A 16,586-nucleotide genomic window follows, 5' to 3' on the forward strand; every position below is an offset into this window, starting at 1 on the left:
CATTTCTTCAAGATGTGTTTTCTCAGTACAAGTTTATTACAAATTTCACAAATGTGTACCGCAAAAACAAACAAAACAATTTACATCTATGCACATATGATGCCACTAGAAGACCTCAGGGCTAAGGTTATATCTATACATGGAAGTATACACTTTGTAAAAGTAGGACACTACTATTTATTCTAATCTAATTGGAAGGACAAAGGACACCATCTATTCATGTTCACTCTAAAGGCCTCTGCAGACAGTCCAATTCAAAATGCATATGCAAATATTCTGGAAAAAATTTCAATACTGATACTGAATAATGTAAGCATATATTGAATCAAAATGTCATAAGCGCAATTACACTGTCTTGTAGAAAGTCACTTTGCAGGAACCCTCTGTGGCTCAGTGGGTAAGCATGTGTACCATCGAGTCTACTGCCAAACACAGTACCCCTGGTTCAAATCTTGCTCAAACAAATTGATAATTAATTTAACTAATATCAGTTAAGTGATATATATGTTCCCACCCCTACTGCGTGATGGACCTAAAATCATTGAATTTTACCACAGTTTTCTTACTGTTTTTGGAAAAATCTAAAAGGTTCTGAAATGTTAAGCATTGTTAAAGCACCTCAGTGATGGACATGGTGTGCAGGAGAAAGCTAGCTTCGAATTTGATAATTGACTTTTTCCACACAAATTATTTGGACTCTGTCTGCAAAGGCCACATAAGGCTGGAGTTTGGGAATTTAGCTCTCTCCCTGTAATTCATCCTTCAACAAGATGGCTGACAAACCACACCCCACTTTTGCCAACTGCCTCCATTCCAAGTGCAATGAAAACGTGTAGTAAGTACCTCAACAAGGTGCAGTGATGGTTTGGGACACACCACCAGCTCTGGTAAAGGGAAACTAAACCGGGTGTATGAAGTGTTTGTAAATATGTGCTTAGCAGTCTGCTATCATGGTGGAGTGACTTCTATTGGACCCTGGTCGACCCCCCTGAGTTCTGGCCTGAGGACAGGCTCTCCAAAGCATCAGCCACAGACACTTGAGATATCAGCCCAACAGACTTAATTCAAAGTTTATAAAAGAGTCCTCGATGCTGACTTCAAAACAGAGAACTGAAAAGAGTGTTCTTTGTCCAGGAGTACAGGTTCTTACTCAGTATTCATGATTAAATGACATTTTCATCCGTCATCGTTCTTTACTTCCTGTTTCCTGCTCAGGAGACCTCTGACTCCCGCAGTCCCTCATCACCAATACTGACTCAGTCTCAGGCCGTCGACCCATCCTCCTCTAGGACCCTGTGGATGCCGTTGCCGGGGGTGCCCTGCATGGGCTGGGTGATGTTGCTAAGGTCCCTGGTGCTGCTGTGCCGTGATTGGGTCTCCAGGCGCAAGGTGGAGCCTTGCCGTGATAGGCTGTCAAGGCGATTGGTGCTGCAGTGGCGGGACTGCGGCTGGTCATGGAGGCGGGGCATGCTGCCATAGGGCTGGCGATCTTCGCCGCCACGGAAACTGCAGGCAGTGTACCTGGTAGGGCAGAGGGTTAGGGAGGTTATAGTTAATTGGCATTTGACTGCAGATAAGTAATTTACAGGTTCAAATCCCCCTGTACGGTACCCCTCCACACAAACACAGTACCTCCCCCTCCCACACACACCCTCTTCCCACCTGCCGTCTCTGGAGCGATGCAGGCTGCCATGGAAGCTGCTGGTCTTGCTGCGGAGCGAGCTGGCCCGGCTGGTGCTGCCGCTGGGGGGTTCGTCCAGCATGGCCAGGTGGGTGGAGGAGGCGTGGGTGGACGTGCCCTGGGTGGAGGTGCCCCGCGACTTCCTCACCACGGGGGCTCCGGGGTCCCGCAGGAGCAGCTGGGCGAAGTCTGGCTCCTGGAGCACCTGCCTACTCTCGTTCACCATCCCACTGGAGGAGGAGGAGGAGGGGAGGGGGGAGGAGGAGGGGAGGGGGGAGGAGGAGGGGAGGTGGACGAGGGAGAGGCGGACGAGGGAGGGCAGAGAGAGAGGGAAGGTGGAGGGGAAGAAGGAGTGGAGGAAGAGGAAGGAGGAGTATGTGGAGCAGAAGGTGGGAGATGGGGTTACTTCTCTGAGTACAGGGGGGAGGGGGGTACAGAGAGAGAGGGGCCTTTTCACTATGACTACACACACTACGACTACACACACCTGGAACACGCATGAATTGCGATACGAAAAATAATAGAAGTTTGTTCACCTCAACTTCAACAAATGTCTCATTGATGTAACCAACCAGGACAATCACTGACACATTCACCCAACCACCAGGTTAACAAGCAACGGGAAAAAAACTAAAAGACTTGCATGGCACGAACAGCCTGTTACACATAAACACAGTACACATAAACACATACTCTTTGCGTCGCTTGCCGTGGAAGAAGCTGGCCCACTCGAAGCAGGTCTTCTTGCTGCCCACCCAGAAGACGGAGGGGATGCCCACAACCAGCAGCATCAGGTACTTGATCAGGAAGAGGGCCAGGTCAGGGCGGCTGGTCCTCTCCACCTGCAGCCCGCCACACGGAACACACCGTCAGGGTACACTCATTTACCCTTCATATATATTTTCTATACTACAGATATATGTAGTCCATAGGAGTAGTAGCTTTGTGTAGGTTGGGGCTTATTTATTGTAGTTTTTGATGGGGTTTTTTGTAGGAGAAGATGGTTTATTGTAGGTGTAGATGATTTATTGTAGGTGTAGATGGTGTATTGTAGGTGTAGATGGTGTATTGTAGGTGGATATGGTTTATTGTAGGTGTAGATGGTGTATTGTAGGTGGAGATGGTTTATTATAGGTTTAGATGGTTTATTGTAGGTTTATATGGTGTATTGTAGGTGTAGATGGTTTATTGTAGGTGTAGATGGTGTATTGTAGGTGTAGATGTAACAAATGACAATAACACTGAAACGTGTGTGAGTCTGTGTGCTTGTGTATTCTGGTCTGCTCTCTCTTTCCTTCTCTTCCACACATACATGAACACATGCCTGCACACACACACGCACACGCACACACACACACAGAGGATACAAGATGTTGGGAGACAGTGTGTGTGTGTGTGTGGGTGGATGGATGTAGGAGTGTGTGGAGCTAGGGCCTTGTCAGCCAGCAGCTCTTCAGTTGTGAGTTCATGTATGAGTTCATGTATGTTAAATCAGGACTGCTAGAGGAGGCTGTGGAATGTTGACTTCAGACTGCCTAGCGACTGCCTAGCGCTGCAGGCACAAACATCCAGCATCCAGCAGCCAACACAATGACTCTCTCTCTCTCTCTCTCCCTCAGTCTGTCTTTTCCAATCCTTCCATCCTCTCTCTCTTCCTGCTCTGTGCCAGAGAGTGCACCTGTGGCCCCCAGGCACACACACAAACACATCTACAGCAGAAATGCTCAGTAACCCACCTACACTACTCAGCAGCAATACCCCTGTACTCTGTCTACCATAGCAAGAACGCAGACTCAAACAGCTCAAGACAGAGCATGCACACACACACCACAACACACTGTAGACAGCCACAATTACAGCCCCAGTAACAGCGCAGACAGACAAGCAAACATCGCCTCAATTAAAGCACACAGACACACACGGACGATGCATCTCCACCCTTCCTGTTCCCATACTCACTCTCTCACACACAACACACACACACACTGATGCAGTCATGATGGCCTCATTATGAGTGGGGCAGGCATGCAGAGCCTGAGGCAGAGAGATGCTCAGATAGTCATTACTCCTCTCAGGGAGATAGGAGCTCCTCAGAGCCCTGTCCTCTCCGTGTTTATCACATCTCATCTGCTCCTGGTCCATCCCTGCAAGCACACATTGTCTCCAGATCTGCCCGGAGACTGAGGAACAGGAAGCAGCCCTGACATCACTGCTGATCTCTCTCTCTGCTGACCTGGCTCTGGAGAAGCTCTGTGCGACTGAGAGATATCTTACTGCAGGTCTCAGATGCAACAAACTCAATGAACACTGGGCTGTCTGCTCTGCTGTCCTCTCCCCTCCCCCTCCTCTCCTCTCATACCAGAAATAGCTTCTCATACATCCCCATGTTGTGTGTGTGTCTGTGTGATGTTGTGTGTGTGTCTGTGTGATGTTGTGTGTGTGTCTGTGTGATGTTGTGTGTGTGTCTGTGTGATGTTGTGTGTGTGTGAGCTCTCCTTCCCGTCACAAACAGAGAGATAACACTGCATTGCTCCCTTATACGACAGACAGTGTTTGCGTGACAGATTAACAGAACTTTGCATTGAACGCATCTTAGCCTACATATCTCTATATACACTCCCCCCCCCCCTACACACACACATCCAGTGCATGGGGGGTGGGGGGGGGAGTGTAAGAGAGCTAACAGGGCAGATCTTATTACTGCACCAGCTGGGAGACGTACAAACACACACTCTCACACACACCCTCTCTCAGACAAACACACACATCCTCTCTCTCACACACATATACCAACACAGCTGTTCTAGCGGGTCAAAATGTGGCCAAATCTCCATGCCAGCTGGGGGTCATTCTCTGGCCTCTGCCCCAAATCTGTCCTGTGTTCATCAAGGCTCCCTCTGCCACCAAACCCCACATACAGATTACTCCCATCACACATGGCACCAGAACTGGCCTAAATATAGCAACGACACAATGAATGTCTGGTCGCTCCTTCCTCTGTGCACTGAGGGCTGTTTTATAGAGGACACTAACACTAGCACCCTGTAGATCTGGAACTTTCTGTGCCGCCAACACAGAAGCCTTGTAAGGGATGCGGGGCATAAAGCTAGAATTGCAGGTGCACTTCAGTGAGCACACACACTCTCACAACTGCACAAACAGAGCAGGGAAGTGTTTGAATTATTAACAGGCTCACCAGACGAGCGGGAGAGCTTGTTCTATAGCTGGAGGCTAGCACTGCTTCTGAAGTACTGCAACCTGAGAGCTGTGTGTGTGTCTGTGTGTGTGTGTGTGTCTGTGTGTGTGTCTGTGTGCTGCAACTCGGTGATAAAACAGCAAGACCCAACGCTGCAATGAAAGATGTCAGTTGATAAAGTATTTATTCCCCTCTCGTCGAATGCTGAGTTGAATTTAAAGTTCTTTCACACAAATTCAACATGACCCCTTTTGAGTTGTCACTGGGGAAATGCTGTTGGTTTTACAGCACAACGTAGAACCAGTATATTACCTGGTAGGACGAGGGGATGTTGTGTTTGTGGGTAGAAAAATGACTAGTATACTAACTGATAAAGACAGATTATGTGGTACAATATTGGCAGCAATGCTTTGGCATAGTGAGCATACTGCAGTATACCTGTATACAGCATACAGTACACCTGGCACTGGGCCCCGTGTCTTACCTGGAAGGGGCAGGGGATGTGGTAGTCCCGGCAACGCTCCTGGACCCAGGTGGTCTCCCAGACGGGCCGGTAGCTGTGCTCGTACAGGTAGCAGGCCAGCACGGTCAGCAGGGGGACCAGGTAGAGGACGGAGAACACGGCGATGCGGATCATGAACTTGACCAGCTTCTCCTGGTTCTCCTTCTCCAGGGGGATCTCCATACGCACGCGGTTCAGCGCCGCGATGCCAGCCAGCAGCAGAGACACGCCCACCTGGACCCAATCAGGTGACAGGAGTGAGACATACATGAGAGATAAACAGAGACATACATGATAGATAAACAGAGATATACAGATAGATAAACAGAGATATACAGATAGATAAACAGAGATACAGATAGATAAGCAGCCAGATAGACAGACAGACATGCTGCCCGTGCACCACCACTTCCAGCCCCCCCCTCACCAGCACGTCCAGGCCCAGCGGTGCCAGCAGGAACCAGCGCAGCGCCGTGAGGTCGTACAGCCCCACGAAGCACACGCCGCTGATGCCGTCGCCCTCGATCTTGTTCATGGCGAGCAGCGTGACGGTGAGCGCGCCCGGCAGGCCCCAGGCACAGGCGTGGAACAGGAGGGCCTTCTTCTCGATGGCCTCGCTGCCCCACTTGGGCACGGCGGCCAGGAACCAGGTGATGGTGAGGATGACCCACCACACGCTGCCCGCCATGGTGAAGAAGTAGAGCACCATGAAGAGAAGAGTGCATGCCTGGGGGGGGGGGGGGGGGGGGGGGGGGGCATTATTACGTGTCCACCAATCACCTACCAGTCACCAATCAACCAAACTGATAATCAGTCTTGCCTCGCCCTCGCCCTCACCCCCCTACCTTGTTGTGGGACCCCTGGGTCACAGTAGACGCCCGGAATCTTCCGGGGATCGCCGCGTTACAGGAAACGCGATCCTCCAACAGGAAGCCCAGGAAGAAGACCAGGGACACCATCATGTAGCAGACGGCGTAGAAGATGATGGGCCGCTCCGGGTAGCGGAACCGCGACACGTCAATGAGGAAGGTGAGGAAGGTGAAGAGGGTTGCCGAGAGACACACGATGGAGACCACGCCTATGAAGTAGCGAGCGAAGGCCAGCTCCTCCCTCTGGAAGTACATGTTGGGGCAGGGGGGCGAGCAGTCGCGCACGCCCAGGAAGGAGTAGCCCAGGTCGGGCTCCATCTTCAGCTCCCGGGGGCACCAGAAGCCGTAGTCCCGCTGGACGGAGACCGTGGAGTCCACGGTGCTGTCGGCGCTGGAGAGCAGGTCCACGGACCGGGGGTACGGCTCGTCACAGTCTGGGAACCTGGGGGTGGGGGGGCAGGCCAGTCAGCATGAAGTCAGGCAGGGAGAAAGGACACATGTTGTCTTGAGGCTGACTGTTGTGGAGTCTTGCAGTACTTGAAACTTTTTTTTTTTTTTTATTATGTTTTTTGTTTTTTAACGAAAGAATTGTTATTGTTTAACAGTAGTTATTTCATCCAAAGCAACATACAGGAGGGTGTGGTATTCAAACCCCTGATTTAATGAACACACTGCAGCCTTCCTCGGGCTAAGCGGCATTCGAACCCGGGATGTATCTCGCCCAAGGTTCCCTCCCCGGGTAGGACCCCTCGTCACAGCGAGCCCCAGGACTACTGACCTGCTGCAGTCCATCTCCTCGGGCCAGGCCACTCCGAACATGTCCATGAGCTGGTAGCAGTCGCGGCGGGCGCGGAGGCAGAGGCGGCGGCAGGGCAGCGTGGTGCGTCCGTACTCGGTGCACACGGGCGCGTACAGGGAACACAGGAACATCCTGAGCTCCGGAGAACACTGCAGGTTCACCATGGGGTGGAAGGGCTGAGGAGGGGGGGCGGGGGGACACTGCTGTTAGGGGGCTGCTGGGACCTGCAACGTGTGTGTGTGTTTGGGGGCCATTAGTGTATGTGTGTGTTGGGGGGTTGTGTTAGTGTGTGTGGGGGGTTGTGTTAGTGTGTGTGGGGGGTTTTGGCACGTGTGTTTTTAACAGTATTTGACTGCTGTTAAGAGACTGATTATACTGTCAAAATGTGTGCATGTTAGGGGTGTTTGAGTGTGCATGAAAAATAGCTTTGGGGTGTGTGTGAAGCAAAGAGTTTAACCTCCGTCAGGGAGCTGTTAAGACGGAGTGTGTTTTTGAGTGTGTGTGTGTGTTTGTGGGTGTGTGTAAAACACAGCATCTAACGCCCTTCTATGAATGTCCGACATAATGAGGGCACTCGTGAGAGCCGTCAAACAGGACGTGGGTCTAAAAACACACGCCTTCTGCGTTCAAAACACACTGAGGCCTGGAACACCACTGCTGCTTAGAATGGAGGGCTGAGGGGGAAACAAAGAGAGCACTGGACCATATCCTCAGACAGAGTTTCTGGAGTCAAAAAACAAAACAGCCCCGTCACCCCACCCTACTGCCCCCCACCACCCCTACTGCCCCCTCTCCTAATAATCCTCTCCCCTCTGCCCCCCCCCTGTCCTGTCCTGGCACAATAAGACAGAGACAGGAGGAGCAGAACAAGCCCAGGAGCCCAACCCCCTCTTCAGATACCCAGCCAGGGAGGGGCACTGGAGAAGGCCTTGGTGTGGAGAGGAGGACCACGCTGTGACACACACACACACACACAAAGAGAAGAACCAGTTCTGCCAAGAGGAATTCTGGGAGCCCGAGCAGCTGTGGGGCACGTCTTTAATATGCAAATCCCCAGAGGGAGGGGTGGGAGAAGGGGGAAGCCAAGGGCCCCACCCAGGGCCGAGGGCCAAGCCAGACACATCCTGCCCCTGCTGGGCCGGGCTGGGGAGGGAGAAGGGACGGCCTTTGTGGCAGCGACAGGGCTGGGGGAGGAGGGAGGGAGGAGGAGGGACAGAACAGGGACACCAGCCCAGTGAGAGAGGATGAGATGAGCTAAATGGAGTTTCATTGACAGCACTGGAGGGGGGTGGGAGGCCTGCTAGAGAGAGCAGACAAGCCCAGAGAACCAGCCTACAGAACAGAGAACCAGCCTACAGAACAGAGAACCAGCCTACAGAACAGAGAACCAGCCTGCAGAACAGAGAACCAGCCTACAGAACAGAGAACCAGCCTGCAGAACAGAGAACCAGCCTACAGAACAGAGAACCAGCCTGCAGAACAGAGAACCAGCCTACAGAACAGAGAACCAGCCTGCAGAACAGAGAACCAGCCTGCAGAACAGAGAACCAGCCTACAGAACAGAGAACCAGCCTACAGAACAGAGATCAAGATAAGAAGCCCATCTACTATTTCATCACAACCGTTTCCATGACACAGCATCCCGGTGTGTGTGTGTGTGTGCCTGTAAACCTGCCATCATCGTCCTCCGAGCACATCAGGCCCTGGCTGCCACCCACACGTCTGTCTCTAACAGGATTAGGATGCCTGTTAGATGAGCCCCTTCCCACACAAAGAGCCCACATCCACACATATCAGACAACAGGCTATGTTTCTGACAGGAGAGACAGCCATGCCAGGCTTTAGCTGCTACAGTGACTGGCTGCTTCAGTGTGAGGCATAACACTGGAGAACTGACTGACTGGGCCATGGTGGGAGAATGAGGTTTGTTATGGATCTATAACATAATGAGACCAGCCATGATGTGAGTCATTATTATGGTGTAAGGGATTATTGGTGTTGCTGTGTGACTGAAGGTTGGTTTACCCTACATACAGGCCTGTCTGTCACAACCACGGCCCATCAAGCAGTCTGTCTCATTGTTTCTGGATGAGTGAGCCATCACATGAATCATTGGGTCCTGGTGTTACATACAATAACATAGAGCCTTGGGCGTGTGTGGAGCGCGCGCACACACACACACAGACCCAATTACGCACCCACACACACCCTTTTCATGAAACCCTCTAGATCTCATGACACCTGGCACACCGCTGCAGATTAAATCATGGGAGAGGACAAGGCAAGCGCATCACACCCTCCACACCCTCCAAGGCTTGGTATAAAAATAGACGGCGCCCATCCTGATTGGCTATGGCCAGCGCCTGTCTGGTGACACCTTCAGTGTTACCTCAGCAGCATCGGGCTGAACGCACAGCTACATGATATGATGGCCCTTAAGTGGGTCTGCATCTGGGCACCCCAGCCCTCCACCCCCAGGGCACACACCCTCTGCTCTGATTGGCCTGTACTACACACTGTACTCAGCCTGCTTCAGAAAGGCGACGGCTAAGGCACGAGGAATAAGGCATCCATCAGAAGTCTGGATGAAAGCCTGATAGTACTGTGTTAGCGGTGGTTGTCTAATGGGGTGTGGAGAATTGACAGTCACACTTTTACACACCCACGTATACAGCATGTATTTACACACGCAGCCCAAACAAACAGCAGAGGTCTCGGGCCCAGTGGACGAGGGGTCTGGTTCTGTCCCGTGAAGACAACAGCTGTCTGCCAGCAGCTGGCCTGCTGTTCCTGTCGGAGGCCAAGCGTGTAACACACAGTTCTGTTGTCAAGTGTTGCAGGCCTGGGGCAGAGGGGAGGCGAATGGTAATGTCATTTCAGCAGCTCGCTAACGTGATTATTCATTCACGGGGGATGGTTAGGGAATTTTTTATCCCTGTAAATGTGGTGAAATGATGTTCTGGACTATCGTGAAATGGAAGCCACACAGACAGATCAGTCAAAGCATGAAGGAAAGCCACATGTGTGTATGTTTTATTTACATTTGAATTAAGTGTGTATATTATTATTAAATAAGTATTTATGTATGCTAATTGAGCCGTTCCAGTATAGAACTATCCAGTATATGGACATAAATAACATTACATTATTATTATTTAATCTTAATACCTGATGTAACGTATACAGAACACACTAATTCAAGTCTTCTTGCTAACAGAATCCCCCCCCCCCCCCGCACACACACACACACACAAAAGATGGCATCTGATAATGATGCGTAATGTTATTTAAATACACCATCTATAGAGATGTGCTGAGTAATGACTCAGCAACAATCGCAGGCTACTGGTCCAGGGGATTTATTATTCTGCTACAGCTCCCAGTGACATCTCCTGCCATCATCTCTCTTCCTGTCTCTCCCTTCCCTCCCACTCTCTCCTCTCTCTCCGTCTTCTCTGCCCTCCCTCTCTCACTGCTTATCCCTTTCGGTGAAGCTTGATTCTCTGCATTTCCATCGCAGGCGCCATGACAACGTGCGATGCAGCGGGAGGATTGAGGGAGGAGCCACGGTCCCCGGGGTCGGAGGTCACGCGAGGGACCACCTCCGGAGAGCCCAGAAAGCCTGCTCCTTTGTTACAGCACAATTGGGACCCGTTTCCTGGGCAACCAGTGTGCCTAGTATGGGGGAGGGGGAGAGGGGGAGAGAGAGGGGAGAGGGGGAGGGCAAGAGGACAAAAGCGACAGAGATAGGAAGGAGAGGGATGGACAGACTCCGTGTCATTCACTACACACACACACACACACCGTTTAAAACACACTCACAGCTTAAAACACACACACACTGTTTACAACCCACCCTATTTAAAACACAAACATACACACACTATTTAAAACACACACCGTTTAAAACACACAAACACTGTTCAGTTGGTGTTCACTCTCCCTCTGATTGTGCAGGAGTCGTATTCAGGCTGGAGCTAATCAACATGGTGTTGGACATTAAAACAAAACAACAGGCTCTTTGAGGTGTCTGTTGAAGAGGGCCCAGTGTGTCAGATCACAGCATGCAGCAGAACTGGTCCTCACGCTCTGCCCAGGAGGCAATCTGCACACCACACACGTCCCCCAGCACGGACCACAGTCAGCGCTCCTGCATGCACACACACACCGCATGGGTGGGGCTGGAGGTCTATTCTATATGCCTAGCTGTCAATAACATGAAGCCTTTGTCTGGATTTTCCAGTAAGGATTGCATACTATGCGTGTGTTTTGTGTATTATTTGATATTTTGACTGTAAAATGCCATCGTGAGAACAGCGTATCATGGTTCAACATGTCAGGCATCTCTGCCATGTCTGCAGAAACAGAGAGTGACAGAGAGACAGAGAGGGAGAGAGACAGAGAGATAGATAGGGAGAGAGGGAGAGAGACAGAGAGGGAGAGACAGAGAGACAGAGAGGGAGAGACAGAGAGACAGAGAGGGAGAGACAGAGAGACAGAGAGGGAGAGAGAGACAGAGAGACAGAGAGACAGAGAGGGAGAGAGGGAGAGACAGAGAGGGAGAGACAGAGAGGGAGAGACAGAGAGGGAGAGACAGAGAGACAGAGAGGGAGAGAGAGACAGAGAGACAGAGAGGGAGAGACAGAGAGGGAGAGACAGAGACAGAGAGGGAGAGACAGAGAGGGAGAGACAGAGAGATAAAGAGGGAGAGAGACAGAGAGACAGAGAGACAGAGAGGGAGAGAGACAGAGAGGGAGAGACAGAGAGGGAGACAGAGAGGGAGAGAGACAGAGAGATAGATAGGGAGAGAGGGAGAGAGAGAGAGGGAGAGAGACAGAGAAGGAAAGAGGGAGAGAGACAGGCACACCAAGGAAACTGCGTCCGACGCCATGTTTGTGGATGGATGCTCTCTGACCAGATTCCTGGTGTGTATCTCCCTGTATTCAACCACATCAGTCAAACATGCCAGACTGTCTATCAGAGCTGCACCGTGGCTCACAAATAGCAGATTCCCACCCCTCAGGCACATGTCCCACTTCTGCTTTGAGGTTATGAGGAGGTCAGCCCACAACAACCGTCTGCTGACTGACTGGAGTGCTCGCTGGCTTCCAGACTTAGTTGTGGTTGGAGAGATTTATGCACCAAATGGTCACCATTCCTCAGCCAAAATCCCCCCACCCCTCAAAAAAACATCTAAAGCGGAAGATAAGATGGCCAAGTCAAGGGCGTTAGGATAGCTATTTTGTTCCTCATGGGACTGTGCTAGGCAGCCATGGTACAAATGTTCCCCCGGCACAGACCAATCCTGTCTGAAAGGAGAAGACATGGAGATTTTGTGAGACACCACTTCAGAAGGGGGTACTCTAAGACTGGAATGAAAGAGACTCCATTGGTTCAATTCCAAGTCACAGTTTCTCCACGGTGAGAGGCATTCATCATCATTATCATGGCTATTCAGCATACCTAATTCCCTTTAAAATCAACTGTCAATCCTCATTTGGCTTCTCTCTCCTTATAAGCTCTGCATTCTCCCGAGAAGCAGGCTAGCCAAAGATATGCTATTGAGCAACAACATGGAGAGGGAGGGAGACAGAGAGAGAGAGGAAGAAAGAGAGATAAGAGAAGGAGGGAGAATGGGAGAGAGAGGGAGGGAGGGAGCGACAAAGAAAGAGGGCCTGTGTTTCATCCGTTGGGACTCCTGTGTTTTCCAAACGAGCTTTACTGCTAAAAAGAGACCTAATTGTGAAGCCGTGACAAATCAAAGTGAACACCATTAAAACCAGGCGGCAGCCTCTCTCCTCTGTCTTGTGCATCCAAACTATTACAATGAGCACAAAAACAAACATATAGCCTGAAACCATCCCTACAAGTATACAGATTTAATAAAGATAGATTTTTAAATTTGATGGACAGATTACTGTGTGTTTGTGTGCTGAAGGATCAAGGGAATTTATGATGTAAAACAACAAAAACAAACAATGATTGAGTGCGTTTTAGTGAACCTAACAGAGGTCATATCTGCTGAGTACTCGGGAATGCAGTGGGAACAGTGAAAGCCATGGGAATGTGCAGGCTCTCCTCTGGAGATAAGCTGTGCTCAGTGCAGATGTGCGATGCTTTCCCCAGGGCTGGGGGATGCTCAGAGGTTACGTAACCCTGGGTTTCAAGCCCACAGATCTCCTCCTCTCTCTCTCTCTCTCTCTCTCTCTCTGTCTGTCTGACTCAGAGGAAGGGAGGGAGAGACAGGGACAGATGGGTAGGCCGGGCTCCACACACACATACAGTCACACACACTCCCCATCTCCTCTTTGCCAGGCTATGCAGGGCAGAAGGGATGGGTGAGATGGGAGAGAGGGGGATTGGTTGGTATGTAAGCCTGTGTATAATGAAAAAGGCAAAGCAATACGCAACAGGCAATTGCTGGAGAGAGATTATGGATGATAATGCATGTACACTAACAAGGGGATTTCTCTAACGAAGCGACCCATCTGCTCTCTGATTGAGTTCAACTGCCTAAGATCAACCTGGGAAAGAGGATGAGTCAATGTACCCTGGGAGTGTGGTTGTAAAGCCATAGCTAATGGGACTGGGCTGGAACAATCCACGTGGGTCCATAGGCAGTATGACGGGCAGCAAACTCTGTAATCCCTGATGGGAACTGCAACAGTCCTGTAGTAGCACGTCCACATCAGCAGAGTGGAGCACATCACCACACCACTACATCCACCAGGCCAAGCCCGTTATGGGAACAGTTTAGATGCACAAATGACTATAAATTGTGCCGAAAAACACCCACACACCCGTCACAGACTGGAGTGTTTCCTGTGCCGGCCGCATATCACATCAACGCTTTGCTTTAATAATTGATTGTTTTAAATGGCCCCCAAAGAAATCTTTTAACAAAATTTTCGGCTGAATGTTTTTGTAATATATTCTGGGTTCCCTGCATGGGGTAGCATGAAAAGTAGGCTATCACTTGGAGAGTGTCAACAGTTCCCAGTTTCCCTGTTCTACACTCACCAATGAAAAAGAATAAGACAGAGCAAAGACGTATTTTTTTTTATAAAAGTAAAAGCACAGAGCCAGGGAGTAAATGTGCAAGCCCGTCGAGCAGGGGCGTAGCCAGAATAACCTTTCTGGTTAGGCCTAGAAAAATATGGATAGGCATCTTTTAATTGTTTTTACTTATTTACTTTGCGAGTTGCACCCGGTGCATAATTTTAGCAGATATTTTCGTACCCGTGGCTACGCCTCTGCCGCCAAGGACTGACTGAGATGAATATATTAGCGGTATATAATAGTACTGTGGTGAGTACTTAAGTGGGGGGGGGGGGTACTGTATGTTAGTGGCTTGTTGTGGTACAGTATTTTAGAGAGTATCTAGTAAGTGAGATGATTTTGTAAGCAATGCATTGGGGTATACTACATTGTAGTGAGTTTATAGGTGAGTTGAGTGATTATTGTGGCGTCGGGTGTAGACTAGTATATTATATTTTAGTTTATAGTATATAGTATCAGTGAATGAGTGGGGTGATTGTATAAATGGTACGGTGGTAAATGACAGTACAGCGATGATGAGCATTGGTGGGCGAGGGAGCTCTTACCTCCATGGCGAGCGCAGCTGTCTGCTGGTCGTAGTGGTTGAGGATGTTGGGCATGAAGGTGGCGTTGTAGGCCAGGCCCTGGCACATGCGCAGGGTGATGGGCTCACAGGTGAACATGCTGTGGCTGCCAGCTGCTGCATCCATGGGGATGGCTACACAAGCGGTCAGCATAGACACAGACAGCATCCACCACAGGCCCATGGTCCCTGGGAGGTGGAGGGGCTGAGGACCGTGTCGGGTGAGGGAAAGATCGGGTCCTCTAAGGAGCAGCCTCACTCACGAGGGTGTTGGTCGAGGGGGGAGGGTGCTGGTGGGGCGGCGGAGTGGTCCTCTTCAGCTCACTGAGAGACTGTGTGTGAGAGAGGGTGAAGTCCAGGGTGGCCATGCTGGAGGCTGGTTGTATCCATCACCCTGTGGAGAAGGCCCGGAGTCTGACGCATCAGAGTACTTCCATCACCTGACTGTACGGCCCAGCTTTGGAGCCTGGGGGGTTTGCACTTAGCCTACACCTCGTTTGTGTAGATTACGGAACACATTGGAAGGAATATCTGGAATCTGAAAAGATGAGGAGATTGCAAAGACTTGTGAAAATGTCACATAATGTTTATTACCAATGGGTTTGAAACAGAAGAAATATCGGTTTTGGCTATTGACAACCTTTTAGCTTATGGGCGGTCTTACATGATAGTCGACATGAAACTGACAGTGGACAGGCAGCTGCGCATATTATAACCCATCCCTAACGTGTGGTTGGAAACATCCATAACCGCTTTTTCACAGTGACCACAATGGTACGCGAGTGGATGTTGATGAGTAAATTAGTAGGCCTAGCCTATAATTAAGTAGACCAGATTAGCCTTTAATTAAAGTGTTTTAAACGAAATACACAAACTGTACCGGCGTGCTACTATTCTTGTAGAAATTTTACACATTTAGAAACATTGATATGAAATGAGCATAAATGCTACATGTTAATTTAAGGTGTGTAACCTACACCTGTGCGTTAACGGTGTTGAATGAACAGCTTCGGTACTGTAGGGAGGTGGGGGGGATTGAGTTGGTAGGCTACGCATTAAACGCTATAGCCTACTACTAACTACCGGTAAATACATAACACCGAATGGCAAGCGATTGTGGTAACGGCGGACTATCTGTCAAAGGTAGCTGTCCACTACACCGAGTGAGCATAACAGATAAATTAATGTAGTCTACAACAAAAAAATGTAATGATGGAGCAGAACAAAAGATGACGGTTACTTCAACTCAAATGATTGTAACCATATGAGGACTAGTTACCGGTTAACTGAATCGCTACGGGCTTATCCTGACGCTACAATTTCTCTCTAGTGTGTGAGCGGTGATGGCGAATTTATGAAATCGGTGAAATATTTGATATCTGGTGAGAAATTTGAAGTAAACGGCTGTACGTTACCTTTCAATCGAGTGTGATTCACGTGCGGGGGTCTTCTCTGCTCCTCGAGCTTGTAACAATGAGTGAATGTGAATGGGCCACCCTCCTCCCTCCCTCCATCCACTCCTCTCCCGGCAGGTCTACGGAAAGAGCGACTCGAGGTCCTCAAAGCGCGCGGACGCGTAGCTCATCATGCACGCGCAACCAGTAGAATATAGTGCTACCGTTTTCTAAACGTCTGCTATTTTACTTTGCCATAGCTATATTTATGTTAATTCGAGCAAATGTTTTACAACGCATATGCATTTTAATTAGTATTACAAAGTAGGTAGCCTACTGTCGTTTAACTTATGACAACCATTGTGTTGCTTTGCTTGTAAGATGTAAACACAAACTGCAGACACAGTTCCTAGCTCTTGGAGAATGAGGAAGAGGCAAATGCTGTACAGAGGGACCGGTAGCGCCACCCTTGTGCGACAAACGGCGTTGACTTCGCCCATGTCGACGTTAAGACCGATGTAGAC

General features: G+C 49.9%; 1 protein-coding gene across 1 annotated transcript; it reads right to left on the reverse strand.

Annotated features, from left to right (window-relative positions):
• Nucleotides 1–37: 37 nt before the first annotated feature.
• Nucleotides 38–16,159, reverse strand: fzd3a (frizzled class receptor 3a). Its single transcript, XM_067241242.1, has 9 exons — nt 16,084–16,159; nt 14,652–15,206; nt 7,027–7,223; nt 6,225–6,690; nt 5,807–6,106; nt 5,362–5,613; nt 2,375–2,523; nt 1,663–1,911; nt 38–1,521 (listed from the first exon to the last, which is right to left on the reverse strand). The coding sequence occupies exons 2-9, from the start codon at nt 14,850–14,852 to the stop codon at nt 1,263–1,265; spliced, it is 2,073 nt and encodes a 690-aa protein (XP_067097343.1). The 5' UTR covers nt 14,853–15,206; nt 16,084–16,159; the 3' UTR covers nt 38–1,262.
• Between the last annotated feature and the right edge of the window lie 427 nt (nt 16,160–16,586).

Source organism: Osmerus mordax, chromosome 8, assembly GCF_038355195.1.
Source record: "Osmerus mordax isolate fOsmMor3 chromosome 8, fOsmMor3.pri, whole genome shotgun sequence".
Lineage (NCBI taxonomy): Eukaryota > Metazoa > Chordata > Actinopteri > Osmeriformes > Osmeridae > Osmerus > Osmerus mordax.